The sequence below is a fragment of the Coturnix japonica genome, chromosome 19 (genome assembly GCF_001577835.2).
Source record: "Coturnix japonica isolate 7356 chromosome 19, Coturnix japonica 2.1, whole genome shotgun sequence".
NCBI classification, from domain to species: Eukaryota; Metazoa; Chordata; class Aves; order Galliformes; family Phasianidae; genus Coturnix; species Coturnix japonica.
Genome location: NC_029534.1, coordinates 8,652,388 through 8,671,513, shown reverse-complemented (window position 1 = coordinate 8,671,513; position 19,126 = coordinate 8,652,388). Strand labels below are relative to the sequence as shown.

At 38.3% G+C, this 19,126-nt stretch overlaps 1 protein-coding gene across 8 annotated transcripts in view; it reads right to left on the bottom strand.

Moving 5' to 3' along the window:
- PITPNM3 (PITPNM family member 3) overlaps positions 1–19,126 on the bottom strand; it is a 64,383-nt gene that overhangs the window by 6,615 nt on the left and 38,642 nt on the right. For 6 of the 8 annotated variants that reach the window (XM_015881115.2, XM_015881118.2, XM_015881117.2 and 3 more), the window contains 12 exons: positions 17,980–18,096; positions 14,054–14,235; positions 11,433–11,602; positions 10,395–10,565; positions 9,962–10,147; positions 9,093–9,241; positions 6,449–6,565; positions 5,412–5,528; positions 4,199–4,347; positions 2,736–2,885; positions 588–771; positions 57–185 (listed from right to left, as the gene is read on the bottom strand). In XM_015881115.2, the coding sequence (XP_015736601.1) occupies positions 57–185; positions 588–771; positions 2,736–2,885; positions 4,199–4,347; positions 5,412–5,528; positions 6,449–6,565; positions 9,093–9,241; positions 9,962–10,147; positions 10,395–10,565; positions 11,433–11,602; positions 14,054–14,235; positions 17,980–18,096 (1,821 nt within the window). The remainder of the gene's footprint in view (positions 1–56; positions 186–587; positions 772–2,735; positions 2,886–4,198; positions 4,348–5,411; positions 5,529–6,448; positions 6,566–9,092; positions 9,242–9,961; positions 10,148–10,394; positions 10,566–11,432; positions 11,603–14,053; positions 14,236–17,979; positions 18,097–19,126) is intronic. The other 2 variants (XM_032448402.1, XM_032448403.1) reach the window with 2 other exon arrangements.

The following is a 19,126-nucleotide window of genomic DNA, read 5'->3' as shown; positions in this document are numbered from 1 at the left end:
GACGCGTTTCCCTGCTCCCCTGAAAACTTCCTAGTTAAGTAGCAAGAGTTACTTACTTGACACTGTGCCTGGTATTTCTTTGTAGATCGTCCAACTATGTAGATCTGGGATGGCGACAGAGCCAAGACATTGTAAACGGAAATATCCTTTGTTGAACCATATGCAGCACAGATTTTGATGTGGCACTGAAACAAACATTACTTGCAGAGTGAGTAATATGGCTACTGAACAGCATGCGTTACAGGGATGGAACTTGTTTTGCACTGAAACAGGAGATAAACTCACTGTTAACGTTTTTGTAAAGTACGCACAGCTAAACCTGTCTTCCTGAATGACAGCAAAATTATGAATAGGCAGACAGGAAAGAACAAGTTGTTTATTTATTTGTAATACTACACGCCAGGAGGTGCACTTGGATGTTTTATTAGCCACCTTTGCTCTTTAAAAAGTAAGAAATGACATTAGGAATGGCAAAAATATAAGAGCAGTAGGATTTACTGCTCCAAAGGAAGAGACAGATCTTACTTCAATGAATGACAGTTTCTAGTAAAAGGTTTCAGAAATATCAATGTGTTTCTAGTACATACCTCTTGCATGAGATTCCGTAGAAAAATAGTCTTTTGTCGCAGTGGGTCATGAACAAGTCCATCAGAGAAGAAGATCATTCCTTGAGGGAAGTTGTGTTGAGATAACCATGAAACCACACGCTGTTTTTGCATATCTGGACGGCCAGTAATATAGATAATCAGATATCCTAGGTCCTGCCAATGTCTGTCACAAGCAACAGATAAATCATATAGGTTAAGAAAAAAAATTAATGCCTACAGGTCACATCAGTATTTATTTGCCTGACACAGACCCAGTCAGACAAGATCTTCCAACAGGTGTGAATCAACATGCCTAAGCATATGCACCTACTGAGAAATGATGTAATAAAGTCTACATCTTGGGAGAGATGGAGGAAAGCAAGCAATAATCCAGTCTCATACAGCATGAGACTCATAAAACTTAAAAGCTACAAATTCACAGCTACCTCAGGCAACTCTGCAGGCTTGGGGAGGAGCGGCTGGAAAGCTGTCTGACAAAACAGGACCCTGCTGTACTGACGGACAGTCAGCTGAATATGAGCCAGCAGTGTGCCCAGGTGGCCAAGAATGCCAGCAGCATCCTGGCTTATATCAGGAAATGGTGTGGTGAGCAGAACAAGAGAAGTCATCCTGCCCTTGGACTTGGCACTGCTGAGTCCTCACCTTGAGTACCGTGTTCAGTTTGGGGCATCTCAAAACAGAAAGGACATTCAGATGCCAGAGCATGTCCAAAGAAGTGCAACAAAGCTTGTGAAGGGCTTGGAGAATATGCCCTATGAGGAGTTACTGAAGGAATTGGGGCTGTTTGGTCTGTGGAAAAGGAGGCTGAGGGGAGACCTTACTGCTCTCTTCAAATACCTGAAGTGTGACTGCAATGAGAGCAAGGCTGGTCTCTTCTTACTGGTTACAGGTGACAGAATGAGGGCAAATGGCCTCAAGATGCTGACAGGGGAGGACTAGGTTGGATATCAGGAAAAATGTCTTTACAGAAAGGGTAGTTAAGTGCACTAGAATGGGCTGCCCAGGGAGGTGGTTGAGTCACCATCCCTGAATACGTTTAAAATCCATTTGGATGTGGTGCTCAGGTGTAGAGAATGTTTTTTACAGCTAGTTCTCAGCTTAGCTGAGAAGGGTCGTAAACACGGTGCAGTTAAACAAGCAGCCATACCACCTGCAAGGACAGCAAGAACAACAGGATGCCCTGTGATGGTGAGAAACTAGCCATGGTTTTGTGAACTCAGCAAGGGAGTAACTTTCAGGATGATAACAAGTTGCAAAGATACTTGGGGATGGTATGTAATTGGGAACCAATGATGAGCTCCGCTTTTGCAATATGTATGAGCTAATTATCTGTATTATAAAGGTACACGCAGCCAAGGAATAAACAAGATTAGCTGATCATATGTCAATGACAGGTGTGGTCATTTGCTTTTCTCCCGCCGTTCTACAACACTCAGGGACATAATTTAGTGGTGAGTTGTTAGAGTTAGGGTAGTATGGTTAGGCTGTGGTTGGAATTGATGATCTTGACTTTTCCAACCTGGGCAATTCTATGATTCTATGAACTTGAGCTATATCTCAAGTTCTACTACCTTTGAAATTTATAATGAGATTCCCTGTGATTTCAGCATCCCTCCTTTCCCATGCAAGCTCCAAAACAAGCACTGTATTTCTTTGCCCACTGCAGCACTGCAAGAATTGCAAGACTGAATTAAGAGCCTTTTAACTTTTCCTCCAGAAAATGCTTTTGCACTCATGGCAATGTGTCATTCAGAAGCAGAACTATGTCCTTATTTGAAGCTGACAAAACATAAAATACACTCTTTGCTAATCACAGTAACAAATGAAATCATTTTAAATTCATTATGCTTACTTTAACATCATATTCTCAAGAAGCATTCTTTATGCAACTTAACATACAAATTGTAAAGCAAACCAAAGCATTCTAAGATTCCTCAGAAAACCATGAACAATTGTCCAAGTAAATGCAGGAGCATATCTGCAAAACACTTCTGTATATGTAGTAGAAAAATCTATTCTCTTCCTACTACTTCCTACTACTTCCTACTACTACTACCCTCTTCCTACTACTGTGTTCTAACAGAGAAGCTAGAAATTTACATACTGAAGCATGCAAACCATACTCACCTTACCACATCGACGGCCCCAGCTCGGACTTTGGGGTCACTTCCCATTATTGAAACACTTGCTGCAAATGAACCATCAATGCTGAACACAACACACTCCATTCCTCGGGGAAGCACAGTCAGGTAGCTTGTGGCACTGCTCTGGTCCCCTCTGCAGATAAAAAGCAATACATGTTTTTTTAGAAGGAGAATATTATCTGCATGTTCTAGTTAAGAACTCATACTAAATCTGCCTGGATCTGCAGCCTCAACAGTCTGTGTTAAACGGGACTTTTCAGTTCTTTATGGGGAAATTAAAGGCTACACTTTTAGGAAATAACTTTCCAAACATGAAATTTGGAAGCTGACTTTAATAAGACATCACATTCGTACAAATATATGATTTATATTGAACAAACAACACTGAAGAACTTAAACTTTGAATGTTGTCTATATATACACACAGATAATACACTAATGCTCTATTGGCATACATGCATTTTGCACAGAAATTAGCTATATTTTTTTCCCCAGCAGTATATAATTACTCGTAAATTATTAGAAATTACAACAGGAGAACTGACACACATCATTTACTGGCATCCACCAGCTTATAGACATCAACTTATCTCTACTAGAATTTTATTGAATAGAATTTTTAAAAGCACAGCTTACCCTAATCCTGCACCTGTGTCAACAAATTTTATTTCACACCTTTTCACTTGTCATGCTTGACTTGGCACAGTGTTGGTTTGTGGGTTTTTGTTTGTTTGTTTGTTTGTTTTTAAGTGTTGGAAAGCCAGGAGAATTGATTTCAATGAACAGTTACTTTCAAGTGCTGTTTTCTTCCCCCAGTTTTAGAATAAACACACTCTTACAGAATTATAGTATATAATTCTGAAGTATAGAATTAAAATGACTTCTACTATCAGCCTGCCATCAACATACAAATAGCTGGCTGAGAAGGCGGCAGTACATGCTCTACTGTTCATTTCAACAATTCATTTCAACTTCTTATTGAAGAATACACAACTATACCCTTCAGTAATATTTTCCCCAGTGGAGAAGCTCTGAAATAACCCAAGTCACACACTCTTAGCACAAGAAGACTGATTACAGTCATTCAGTCTCCCTACTTTTGCAAGTTTGAATGTCACAAAACTGAATTATGTTGAGGATTTATGTTGCATGAGGGATAAAAACCCTCTGGACTGAACACCTTTAAGCTAGCCAGAATGCACACAGTCACTGCTTCAAATCTAAGCTGATAATACAGAAAAAAGATTAAGGAAAGATAAACAGAATTGTCACTGGAGGCTTGAGGCAAAAAGAACTTAAATCATTTGCCCAAGGCCACACAGAAGTCTGATGCATAATCTAGAACTGACCAAAATTCTCCTCCATGCCCCCTTCAATCCTACACATCGATGTCTTCCTGGTCACAAGAGCCCATATCAGCTGTAGTATCAACTTGAGAGCAATTACCTGACCACCATTTTGATGGGATATACACCAATTCTCAGTCTCTTCTGTTTGGGTATGCTATAGGATATCCGGCCACTGCTGTTGGATATCTCTGTGTCAAAATACACCCACCTACCAGAAGATGGCTCAGTCATTACGAAGATATCAACCTGCAAAACCAAGCAACAGTCACCTGGTGTGAGAGCGGACAATACTATTGCCACTTTAGGAACATGGTATGCCAAGCCTTCAACATATTACCATCTTCATTTGTGTTTTGTAACCAAAGGTTGCAAGTAAGTTTCAAGGAACCTCAAAACTCAGAAACTTCTCAGAGCGTCCTCACAACTAGAAAATGCTTCCTAACACACAGTACAAGAGCTCATTATTTCCTTGATTAATTAAAGTACTCAGCACTGAAGTTATTAAGAAAATACAGAGCTCAGGAATTTAGCAGGAACCTAGAAGCAGAAAAAGGATCATTTAAATCTATGTGTGTATATTGTTTTTGCACAGAACAGGCAAAGTGAAGCCTCCATGCTTTTGGTTTACCTACAGCTCAGCAACACTGCTAAAAATTCTTAGTCTCACTGAATGTGACCAAATGAATTCACTCAATATTTATTTGGCTTTGAAATTTTAAACTTGGCTACCACAGGCAGCTTTAAGAGCACACAGTGTTCCAGCTACATTACATCACTGAAATTCTGCAACTACTTGTGAGAGGCCATGCTTTTTACTACTGCCTCAAAGTTTGCTCCCTCCTATAAATTGGAGCAAGACACTACTCTCTACTCTTTCATGTATATGAGAAACAACAGCTACCTAGCCTTTAGAATCCCAGTTCCTTTATACCATTCTCTTACCTTGAAAGGAGGATACACACTTTTCTTTTACTGACTTGCCAATTTCTATTAAATTCTTTTTTGTCCTTGCTCAAGTTAATCAACTCCAGTAGGTGGTGCAAACAGATGACAGGTTCAGAAATCACTGCATAGCACACTGTTCATTAACCAGACGAGATGTTCAGCATCATATAAAAAGGATTACAGGTAGAAAAAATGTAATCTACCAAAACCTTTGATCCAAGTACGGTGGGATGCTCCCCTATGTATTCCCCTTCATTGTAAGGCTCTCTCTGGTATTATTAACCACATGTGCATTACATTCAGCAACTATCTGTATTACATGCCAGTTGACAGAAAAACAAGGAAATAGAATACTCAGTCTTTACCTTTTCACCTGTTAAAGCTACCATGTCCAGAGGCCCATACATAAAGCGCCCAACAAGTACCTGAGGACCATCTTCTGCAGCAATTACATCATTTGCTCGATGATTAGCAGTCACATTCTGAAATGAGACCAAAAGATGGAAAGTGTTTGTTTTTATGTAAAGCTATTGTCTCATTAAGAACAGTGATAAACAGTCCCATCATGTTTGAGGAATGTCTCAGTGTACCTTAGTGTACCTAGCAAAACTGGGCTGCTATTTCAGCAAGAGCCAGGACCCCATTAATGGGGTGAGAACACTTAAAGGAATGCCAATTATCCTTCAGTACAAGTGGTGCCATAGTGTGAAATTATCACATGCAAGGCATTCATCCTGTGAGGTACTTTCACATATTTTTAGCAACTGGAATTTTTTGCAAAATCAAAGCATAAGTATAAAAGCAAATCTCCTAGAAGAATGCTTTAACTGATGCCAGTGCTGGAAGAATATCTGCAACTTCATAATACTTTCAAACTGAGTATACATCTCAGCACATACTGGACACAAGCTTTTGCTGATGGTCATGCTTCACCCTGCTGTGTTCTGAAGTGCATACTAGCACAGTGTTACTCAACACTTGTTAACAATTCATTTGAAACTTAGTAGGGTCGTTTTGCTACAGGAAAAGAACAGTCAGAATCTCTGTGACTTCCAAAAGAAATTTCACACTGCATGATTTTTTTCATGTATTATTTAAGTCTGTAGAATCTGAAGAAAAAAGAAAATATTTTTTTCTTGGGTCACAAATTCATCCAGCATATTAGAAAACAAGAACAACCTATGTTGTTAACAGGCCCTTCTGTTATTTAAACACATTTGGAAAAAAATATGTAAATGTCTAATGATAAACCAAGAATAAACTGCTCTTCTTTCCTAATTGTTAGATTGACTCTGGACTGTATCAGTAGTTTTCAGTTAAGTAAAATTCATGCTTTGGGAGATCAGGATCTTAATTTCACCCAATTTCTATAGCTGACCTGGATATTCAGATTTATACTTACTCTCAATTTGACATGTGTCCTTTTGCGTAGCCATTTTTCTCGTGGATTGGATGGGCTCAGTGTTGCTGGATCCAGGCTATCATTTTCTTTGAAATTTACATTTTCATATCTCATCACCTGAAATGATATTAACATTCTAAAAAGCTGTGCTGCCTGGGGAGCCCTGTACTTGACAAGGAAAGGAGTATCCTGCTGACCCAGCTGAGTAACATTGCAGAGCAAACAGCACAAGCAAAACAGAAAGAGGTACAGGCCATATTGTTACATTAAATGCTGCACAACAGAGCAAAACTAGCTTATCCATCTGTAAGGGTAAGTTCAGGTATTAAACAGCTTTTCCACCCTCAGCACAGCTTAGGTGTTCTTTAACTTTAAAATCCTTCCCACATGAATACAGAGAAAGTGGTGAAAATACTGGATGATATCAAGAAATAGTGATGCTCTTTCCTCTTTGCTAAGTCTGTAAGGCAGCTTAGGACCACAGAAGTACTTGTTATCGGCATTCTGAACAGAGGTTCATCTGTGTTGATCTTCTGTACTTAAACAGACAGTCAGCCAATGTTTCTCATCATCTTTTGGATGTTACTCACCACTGCAAGTGGCAACAGGGTCAGGATTTAGCTTATGGCTAGTAACATCTAGCCATCATCGAGGGTAACAGGACTGTAATTTGTGGACATGCAGAACCCAATAATATTGTACAAAATACATTTTCTTATAAATATCACACACCAACAAATTTGCATATTCAACTCAGATATCAGAACCAGTTGACAAATTTAAATGATACGGGACTTCTGGTTCCATAATCGGACTACAGATAGAACGAAACTACTTTAATTTGAATGAGAAATAGCTTAGTCTGTCCATTTCAAAAGCTAGTAGAAAATGAATCAAGCTCAACAGTTGGCTATGCTGAAGTTTTCCATGCAGCTGTTTCTACCTTTGGTGCCCTCCCTGGAATGGTGGCCTGAAATCCCTTTGAAAGCTGCTTCTTACAAAGTCCATTGAGCAAAATCTTGCTGCACTCAGTTTTAGCAAAGCTAATTGGCTTTCCACTGATCAGAATAATCCTGAAAAGTCAGTGTTGTTTTTAATAAATTGACATAAATTCCGTTCACCAGAGGGCAAGTATAGGTTCACAAGTCATCAGCCTTAACTTTAACATCCAGCAAGGCAGAATGTGGAGCACATGCTGGAATTAACCAGTGCTGCAAGCTCACATTATTACTTTAGAGTCATGTTCCAAAATGCTTGGATGCGCATCTATTTTAAGCTTTAAAAAAATTCAAAGCTTTAATGCACATATAAGACTCAATAAGACATAACACTGCAGATTAACACAGATGCAGGAAAAATAAATCAGGAATGCTTACAGAGAGACAAGCATGCTTAGGAAGGTACATGAAAGGGGAGATGCAAAAATGTTCTGACGGATTTAAGGTATAAACAAACAATCAGAAAGTGTCCTGAGAGAAAGGAAGAGATGACAAAGGTATTAAGAAAGCTGCAAACAAGCACAAAAACATCTATGTACAATTATCTAAGGCCCTGAAGAGAAAGAACAAGGATCTGCATCTTGCCACTTCCAGCAGAAACTTCTCCAGTTGGGAATGAACACCAAACAAACTTCCTGTTCAGGAGGCTGTTCTGAGTCATGAAAAACTGTTCAGCAGCTTTTGCACTGCATTGATTATGGTGGCACTAATTATAAACGTTTACTTAAACTAGCTTTAAAAATACAGCATTGCTCAATGACGCACTTTGGATGGAATTAGATATTCTAAGGGATGCTTTAAAAAGACAGTAAGAGGCTGAAGGAATCTTAGAATTTCATCAGCTTAAAATATTGATCAAAACTCAGCAAGTATTCCTGTTACCAGCCAGATCTTCTGCTGCACACTCCACCCACTGGCTGGTCTATAGCAATGGGACCCCTATACAATTACACAGTACAACTCAGCAGCAGTTCTGAACTGATGGAAACTCAGCTACCAAGTTCCCATTTCACTAGAGCCACTAGATGAGAGATTTTAAGCCATTACACCCACACAAAGAGTAGGAGATGTCAGAGCACATACACAGAGACCAGCCAAAAGGAGAGCAGCAAGCACACTGACATTGTCCCAACTGATTTAATCAAGAAATATGACTGTGCAGTTTTCTGCTCTACTCTCTTGACCATTTTCCAGGCTTCAGCTGTATCATCATTCACTGGATACAAGATACAATGATTTCTGGGTTAATCCAAATTAAAATGTTTATAACTGGATTCCATAGGAGGGTCATCATGGCTTATTGGAGAGATACTTTTACTGCAGGTCACACTGAAATATCACTAAATTTCTTTCAATCCATGTGAGATTTCTCAACCTCACCACTTTCTCTAGAGGTCACAGCATGAATCATCTCCACATCACTGACAGCTGCGATCTAAAAACTGGAACAATAGGAATAAGAGAGACATCACACGCCTTAGAAATGAATTCTGAGGAGACAGTGCACACAATGCTCATAAACATACTAGTACAGTTACAACAGAGACTGGTAATGAAGTCTTTTCTTATACACTTCAGTCTCCTCATTTTTCCTTATCCCCTCAAAGTTACAGTTCTTTCATTGTGGAGAGAGAAAGATCAACAACCTGTCTTAAAATGAATGCCACAACGTCTGTGGATTCCCAGTAGCTGGCGTGGAAGAGATGTGGCAGGGCGACCGTAGGGAATGCTGTCAGGACATCTGGACAATACAAGGCATAATCAATCCGCTTTGTTCCCCACCACTTGGCATTAACTACAAAATAAATAAATAAATAAATAAATCACATTTCTAAAATATGTCTTCTTAATCAATCTGCTGTTGTAATGTATAAAATAGATAACAGAATGAAGCCTTCCATTTTTTTAATTCTGACATTTAGAGCCTGTTGAAAGCATCAATCTAACACAAATGTTCTGTTTTCACCAACTGCACCATCTGTTGAAGGTCTGCTGTCTAAATTGCTCTGCAAGTTTTGGGAATCAGAGGTTACTACAGCACGATGCCCTTTGCTTTCTGGCCCACAAAAAGTGTACAGGGAAAGACTGGTTAACTTTATGATCATATTATACAGCAAGAATTGTAAATACTTCCCAAATAGTGACTACAGCATTATTAAAACATTACAGTCTATAAAAGAAGAATACAATGATCTATGGCACCTAGATCTATGTATCTTTCTTCATTTTTGGACCATGGCTCTAAACTCAAGTTTGTCTGAAACCCTTAGTAACTACGACTTACACCTTAACATAAACACCTACTGCAACAGTCTATATAAAGGATTTCATTTCTATTACTTCACCTATGTTACTATGAACAGAAGAGCAATCTAAATTGTGTTATTTAAAAAACACAACAACTTAAGCTGTTCTTGTTCTCAAATTTCCAAAAAATTAGTTTTCCTAATAAGACTTTTCCACAGAAATGATGTAGTGGGAATGGCTTTTGCACATTGCAACAAGCTTCACTCACTGCTGGTGAGGCATGCTGATGACAAGCTCTCTGCTGACCCTGAATTTTCACTGTTTGTGCTGGCCAAGCTCAACCTTCTCTCTTGCTTCTGAGATGTGTTCGGAGATTCAGAACTCTCTTGAGAGTGAGGTATGTTCAAAGAGCTGTTCTCAAGGAACAGAGCACTGTAGTTTTGAATAGCATCACCTGCAGATTACAGAAATAAAATAAAGCAAGACAAAATAAACACTACACACACACATACATACATATATATGAATCTTCCTCTGTTGTCTTCTTTCAATACTTGCTAAAAATATTTGTGCCATCCTGTCCCAACTTACTTATTTTTATCATGCTAGCATATTTGTAGTTCAAATCCTCTTGAGCTGTGTAAGGAGGAAAGCGTCAAGAGAACATTAAATAAACAGAGCTATGAAAATAAGTACTATACCTAACTGATGAGATCTTCCATCCCCCAGTGGGTATCTCTGGTATCGTGGGACACCGAATGGAGGCAGGAGATGAAATCTTTTCTCCAACAATGGTTCAAGTCTGCAGGCAGATGGGTCAGCAGAGTGAAAGAAACTGTACACTTGGTTGCAGGCTGGCCGAAACTGACAAACTTCAATGAGAATGAAAGAGAAAAAGAGTTTGGTATTGCCAGTTTAAGATTTTCCAGGAGCCTATGCATAAATGTGATTAATATATTCTCCTGCAATCCAAACTAGCACACATCTAGCCAATATAAATTTAAGAAAATAATCTACAATTACCTCTGTGAGTAACACCTCATTGCAAAAAAAGTTTACAGAGACATCATAACCTGAGATGCAGGCATGCAGCAGACAAGAAAACCAGACAGAGTTCCCAATCTTTCAGTGATCCTAGTACACAATATAAAATTTCAGGAAAGCAGATTCCAAACTTACTTTTAAAGGACATGTTTATATACAGCCAACAATAACTTTCGAACATACAAACATTTTCACACGCAGCACAGTATTCAAGAGAATGTAATCAGGCTGCACACAAAATATAAAACTTCTGAGCAAACTCTCTTGCAAAAACAACTGTGTTGTTAAAAACAGCTTACAGCCAACATATCTGGGGACTAAGTTTAGTCATGAGACCAGAAATGAACAAGATGAAATGCAAGTCCAAGCACAGATGCTATTTTTGGTATCATTTTCAAGGACTACTCCTTGGTGAGGCAAAAACTTCCACGTAACATGGTGAGGAATATATGATCAGCAGCAGGAAAAATGACACGCTACTGTGAACAGGTGAGCAGTGACGTTGCTGGAATAAAACCTCATCATCTCATGCCTCAGTACTAGCTTGCACTGACATTCCCATCTTTTAGAAGAAGGAATTTCCTAACTCATTCCCCAGACTTCCATCAGACTCCTTTATTTACTTGCTTTTAAAATAACCTCTTTATTTACAAAGTCAATAAGCATCCTGCATTCTAACATTAGAAAGAGCATACCATCCAGGCCCGGAAGAACAGTACTCCTCATGGCCAGCACCAAACCAAGCGGTGATCCAAAGAGGAAGAAATCAGACACCTCAAAATCAAACCGGCCCAGGTTTACATCTGAGAGACTGGAATTCACAGGAAGAAAGTCTGCGTCACCTTTCAACACACTTGAGTGGATGCTGAGCAAAGAAAATACACTGATTTAACCTTAATGAATCCAGAGAAGAAATGCATTCCCCAAGCAGGTAGCTTAAAAAGTTCTAGCACCCATGTCTAGATTCAAGAAATATGCCTTAAACTGCAGAAAGATAATTACAGCATAGCAGCCACTTATAATGATTTCCAGTGTGGATATTAAATCTATTACCTTTAACATATGCAAGCTTTCTACTGTTAAAATACTTATCAGCAAGTTATGCAAGAGCTCTAAAAATTGAAAAATTACTTTTACTTACTGTTAGCTGTATAGACGTGTTTAAGCTTATTCTGAAACTTTCAATACAAATTTGAGCCTTCTCAACTTGTATTAGGACAACAGTATTAAAAAGTGTCATGGTTTTGTAATTTTGTAATTTTGCTATCAGTATTCCACATTATAACATCATGTCAAGTATGGATACTTCTATTGAATGTGCAGTCCACAGAAGAAGATTACATATCCCAGAGAACAACAGGAGTAACAATAAGTCACGGGACCAGGACTCTATATGATCTCGTTCCCAGGCTGGAGTGCCCTCCTTCTTCTCTCGAACTTCTTCAGAGAGTGGGAAGCGTTCCAGCCGTGTCGCCTAAGTTCACAGTAGGCCTCTTGGTTTTCGGAGATCTCTCTCTCTGTTTCGTCGATTTGTTAGCCTTAATTATATTATATTGTGTTATCTTGTATTTCGATATCATATTTAGTAAAATAAGTTTTTCCTCCTTTAGATTGTCACTGTTTTATCCCACTCCCCTTCCCCCTCCTTTCGGGCCCCGGGGGGGGGGCCCGCGGGGTGGCTTCCCCTGTCAACGCATAGGTAAATCTAAGTAACCCGTGACAGATTTTTGGTGAGGATGCGGGCAAATGCCTTATGGGGGTGGTTACAGCGGTGGAACAAAAAATAACTGGCAACGGAGGGGAAAAATCTGTTTGGGCACACTGAACTAGTGGAAGGACATTGCTTCCCGACAAAGAATATGGTTGTAAAGGTGCGTCACGTGGATGCACATGTGCCCAAAAGTCGGCTACTGAAGAACAACAAAACAACCATCAGTAGATAAAGCTGCTAGAATTGAGGTGGCTCAAATCGACTTGGATTGGCAGAATAAGGGTGAATTATTTCTAGTCGATGGCTCATGAGACCTCAGGCCATCAAGGAAGAGACGCAACATCATAATGGGCCAGAGACCGAGGGGTGGACTTAACCATGGACGCTATTGCGCAAGTATTCATGATTGTTGAAACATGTGCCATAATTAAACAAGCCAGAAGGATGAAACCTCTCTGGGAGGAAGGGCGATGGCAAAAAGTATAAAATATGGGGAGGCGTGCAGGTTGATTATATCACCTTGCCACGATCTCGCAGTGGTAAGTGTTATGTACTCACTATGGTAGAGGCAACCACTGGGTGGCTTGAAACATACGCAGTACCCCATGCAACTGCTCGAAACACCATATTAGGTCTTGAGAAACAAGTCCTGTGGCGACATGGCACCCCAGAAAGAATTGAATCTGATAATGGGACACATTTCAAAAAACTCTCTTATAAATACTTGGGCCAAAGATCATGGCATTGAGTGGATTTATCATATTCCCTACCATGCACCAGCTTCTGGTAAAATTGAACGATATAATGGGTTGTTGAAAACTATGTTGAAAGCAATGGGTGGTGGAACATTTAAGCTCTGGGAGAAGAATCTGGCAGAAGCCACTTGGTTGGTCAATACTAGAGGATCTGTCAATGATCCAAGTGACAAAAAGTTACTGTCATAAGTACATAAAACAGGTTGCTTTAATGCATTCCCTGAGATATGACGTAGAAGTCTAAATTAGTGATGCTTTATAAACAGCTTTTCAATTTGTAAATGATTAAAATGCTTATTTAGTTTCTACACTATACATGCATAGAGATGGTTATATTTCTTAGGACACAAAAAAGTTAATTATGTTTAATCTTGCCCCCAGACTCCTTCCATCTAGGCAAGACATTTGCTGTTTTAGTTGTTGTTTTGCTTTCAAGAGAGCTGCACATCAATGGAACATCAAAAACAATCATCTTACTCTGTAGAGAATAAAGGAAAGCCTATAAGGGAAGTCCAAGGTGTGTTTAGAAAGAAAAAAATATCAAGGTCAGAATTATAAAGCATTCATCCACCTTGACTTCTGTGGGCTATTCTGAAGAAACAAAACTTGCATTTAGTCTTGCATATTCAAAACTCACACAGCTGAATAAAAAATAAATATAAAACTTGTGAGTAAATTCATACCAAACCCACTAAGTCTATATCTTTTCTTTGGAGGATATTTGCAAGAACTTTAAGCAAACCTCTAGAAACAATCAGAACCAACACAAATGATTCTGCCCCTACAGCACTGACAAGCTGAATCAAGTGCCAAGCCTATTTCTTTCACTCAGTCATCACACACTAGTTACCAAGACAGGAAAGCATGATGATGTGTTATAGTATCACAGTTGTAGCTGGATGAATCACTCTGCTTCCTAGGTAACAGCTGTCTTGGCTCCTCATCGTCCATGATTTCTGAGATGTCAATATTGCTTTTACTCAGATGCTTTCTGCCACCCAGACTGCAGTCCTCTGTTAAAAGGGGATTATCCTTCAGAGAATGAACAGAGCAAAAAGAAGATTTAGACAGACTTCAAAATTCAACAGAACTCATACAAAAGGGCTGCATTCATACATTTGACCTCATTTTATCCAAAGAATGGTTGAAAGGGTTAGATTTCCTCTCCACTGGAGAAGAAAGGGAAAGATGTATGGCCTAAAAGCTGGAGAGTAAGACATGCAAGAGTGGGAGGAGTTTGCTGGGCAAAAGGAGTAGCACAAAGGCTTCATCTTTTGTTGAATGCATCATTCCTGAAAAACTATAAATACTGTAAGGCAATCAGAAAGGGGTCTTACCTGGCTGTACAAAATTAGAACATTATTGCTATTACTCATCATGTTCCATGGATACATGACCTGATTTTTAAAGAATGTGAGTTTCTGTGGAATGCAAGACCAGTGGTGCCATACCCCATGCCCCTCAAATTGGAGATCTATTTATTGTTCATTTCCTCCAGCACTTCTGCAGCTAACACTGATTCTGATTTATTTGAAAAAAAATTTAAAAAATCAAGCAAAATAAAGCATACGAACACGAGCAAGACATATTAAGAAAAGAGATACAGTTAAACCCTTCTAATTGTGTAGTGCTTTCACCTATATAGTACTAACCCACATGATGCAGTATTAGAATTCATGGGATGATACTACACAGCTAACATTAGCATCCTAATAACCTTGCAAAAAATTAGTTTAGGATCCTGGCATTTGTATGCAATTATTCCTATGGTGATATAATAAAAAACATTATTATGTGTATAGGAATTTTTCTGCATTTCATAGTAACACAGCAAAAATCCTACCATGCAAACTTTCACATGAAAGCCAGGTGGCAGTGGTTTTGGATGTGTTTTTGTTTTTTTTTTGTCTTTGGTTGTGTTTGTAACAAACTGTGATACTGACTCTATATGGATTAATTTGTCCTGCAGTTTACTCTCTTACAATGAAGCTCTGTTATAAAATAATTTTTCCCTTATCCATTATCTGTTTTATCTATTCTGTAAAACACAAAGGTACAGCAAAAGTCCAAAATTTTATAATCAAATTATTCCTGAGAGTGTTTCCTGCAAAGAAGCTTTTGACAGATTAATTCCTGGAAACACTCATGAACACCATTTCTTGATCTGTTCATGTTTCATGATAACCTCAAAATGACCTAGTACTCAGAAGGTATTTATTAGTCCTCATGAGGCTCACCTAAGCAACTGTGCCACAAGAATATATACATTTTTATGATTTTAACTTTGAAATTTGCATTCTACAAACATTCTGCAGCCTTTTTCCAAAAATGTCAATTTGGCAACTGTTCTTAACATTAAGAAATTTATTAATAAGAATATTCATAGTGGCACACAAAGTGAAGTGAATTCACATACAGCTGAAAGGGAATTCATAGAAACTGAACAAAGACCCATGAAACTCTCCGATAAACTCACTGAATTAAAAGGGTGAAGCACATACAATGCTGGTAACTTCTGTAAATGATACAAATGCTGTCAAATTTCAGAGTTTCATCAGAACGCTGGACACTATAAGGCTCGTTTTCCTAAAGCCACGTGGCAGACATAAGAGCATCTCAGCTCTCATCACTTTTAAAAAGGTACTGCTGAAAACAGACTGAGAAAAATGGGAGTTCATGATGATGCCAGAGCAAATAAATAAATAAACAAACAAACAAATAAATAAATAAAAATTAAGTGAAAAGAACACAAAAGAACACAATCAAATATTTTGTTTTCAACCTCTTTGTTTACTGTTGGTCTCGGGAAAAATGCCGGCTGTTGAAAAGGTATGAAATTGATAGTAATATAACACCAACCATTCTTCTTCTAGTGACACATATTTCTCCATTGTACTTAAAAACTACCTTGTACCACCACAGGATTAGCTGATAAGGCTGCTTAGCATGGAAGTTAATGTCTTCATCCCTGAAATCTGGCCACAATTCACCTTCGTCCTCCAAGTTTCAAATATGTTCTCCTTGCAGAGTGTGTATTCTTTTCTTGCATTGCAAGATAATCTCAGGACATCTTTTGTAGGAGCTAAATTTTCATGTCACTATCTTGAGCCAGGTTCACTTTCACGACATGTTCTTTCTTGTATGCTGTGAAAGAAACTAGGCCAACTCAGCACTTGTTTTAGCCCTATCAGGGAGTGAGAAACAATTCTGGTAAACCACTTAAAAACTGAAGCGATCAGTACAAAGACTATTTAGTGCATTTCAAGCTATTAAAAATCTGTTTTTCTACTGATACAAGCTCTCTCAGTGCCCTGAAATGCCACAATAAAAAACTCATCTGTAGTGAAATGGTATCAATAATTAGGCTCTGAATCAGTCACCCACAGGTGGGTTTTATATATTATCTATCTTTGTGGTAAAAATCAACTTTCTGTGTTTGTTCTATTGAAAAGTTTTCTGCTTCAAAATAACGTGCATTTTAGCTGTTGCAGCAAGAGGGAACCATCTTCCTCTTCTAAAACGCAATGCTTAGTTATTCTCAGATAGAAGTTACACTAGAAGTGAAATGGAAGAAGAGAGAAAAGATTTAGATGAAAACTGGGAAGGAAGCTCTTCAGCACTGCGAAAAAAAGAGGCAAGTACAAGAACTGGAACTATAAGCAAGAGCAGTGCAGTCAAAGAACCTGTCCTCCTAAATCCTGATCCCCATTATCAGATTAATCAGCAACACTTTTACAGGCTCACTGTAGCAGGGACTCACGAGGTCAGTTTCTCCTTTTATGCTGCTTGCAACACACTATCCTCAGTGCTGCTGCTGTCAAAGGCTGGCTTCTGAGATCTACAGACATTTTTGTATCAGAGAATAACTTTCCTCCTGGAAATATTTAAACAGTTTCTCTTTGCTTGTCCACATGCTATTCCATCACACTGCTCTCAGACTGAACTGAGAAGGCTGCTATCACTGATCCCATTTTTGATGAGAAAGGTAGCTAAAGAGACAAAAGATGAAACAATTTAGCTAGTGTCACAAAACAATCAAATAATAGATTATAGGCATCTCATTCAGTATTAACACCACTATTCCATATCCACTTAAGTCTAAAGTACATAAAAGTAGTTGAACTCAAGTTTTTGTTCTTAAGTAGAGAACACACAGTGTAGCTTATATGACAGTAATGCTTTAAAAAAAAAAAAAAAAAAGTGCTTTTACTACCACATTCTACTCCTAGATCACAGTGAGAATTAGTCCTCCCTTATTTCCAAATGTAGCACCCATCTAGAGACCTTGTTATTCTCACTGGCCTGTTTACCCAACCTCAGGTGACTTGCATTCTTCACCAGAAAGTAGGCACATCTCTCACCAGTCAGCAGACCTTATTTATGAGCGTATCTTAATGTTAGACTACCCCTAAGCAGCAGAATAACAGATCCCATAGTGTCTGAAAATAAAAAATAAAAAATGGCAGAAACAGCAGTCTGAGATTACTGGGAGGATACATTTACATCTACAGTTAGAGATGTAACAGAAGACACTACTTTAAAGATTTACTAATAAAGCCTTCGCCACTGATTTCTAGGTATCGTAAAACTGAAGATGCAGACAATTTTCAGACAGCAATTTTTTGAGATATGAGCAAAATCCTGTGCCATCATTTTAAGTTACCAATTCCTTCAGTTTTTTCTGGTTTAATATGGACATGAACTTATTTCCCCTTTAGGGAATGAATCTACATATAGGGTATGAATTTCAGCTGAGTAGATTTTTTTTCTCTTCACCTGGGTGCTGCTGACGCTTCCTCTCCTGCTACTGTTCTGACTCTCATCAGTTCTAGTATTACAGCAGATGGCATCAAACCCCAAAATGCCTCCAATGCAGTCACCAACGAGACATACCTGAGGGAATATAAAATACACTTATTGAGATGTAGCAAGTATTTTACAAGAAACAAAAACCATTACAGAACTGCAGAAACATACCCAACTCATTTTAAACCCTTGTTATATATATTTTTTAATATCTTGATTCCTACTGCAGTTAAAAGTTGTAGTCACTTTTTCCCATTTCCTCTTATTTTACAGACATATGTCCTATGCCACAAATATCTGTCCCAGGGACTGTTTTGACAATCATAGAATTGTTGTAAATGTACCACAGAATTCTTCCAGCTACTTACAGTCAGATTCCAGCTCAAAAACTCCATATCACTGAAGAATCTGTCTTATAGATAAGACACTGATAACTTTAATAAAATTAGCAACTCATTTTTGAGGAATTAATGGTATTTCTGTAAATCTACCATTCCAATTATAATCCTTACTATCACTGGCATTAACTTAACAGAGTTAAGTTGATCTACATGCTGCAGAAAATCAAAAAGACAGATTCTGATCTGCTTAATGTTCCACACAAACTGACAGAACAGATAAAAATATAAAGGAGACACACAGGGTAAGGTCAGGTGATGCACCAGTACATGACTTAGTGGTAAATCTGAAATTTATATCTGAGGACCAAAGCAAGTCTGCATTCAAACAATACTGGTACCTGATGATGGTAAAAGCTCATGCAGACTTCTGCACATGTAATATTAATGCAGAGTTTGCAATAATCACCAGAGATATTTGTTGTTGTTGACCATAAAATTTAATTTTTAACTGAGAGAACTGCTTTCACAATTATTTCCATAACTGCTATAATTCTTTTTCACATAAGACTAACTTTTATAAAGTTCTATCACAGCAGATTGTTTGTTTGCATGTTTTGAGCAAGAACAGTTTACTTTGGATATTATGAATGGCTTAAATCAAAGCTTAATCTAAAAATACTGATATGCCACAGTGTAGTTTTATTTTAGCTGTGGAAAATAAGAAGTGTAATTAGACATGTTTTTCCTTCAAAAATCATGCTGCACTCCAAATACAA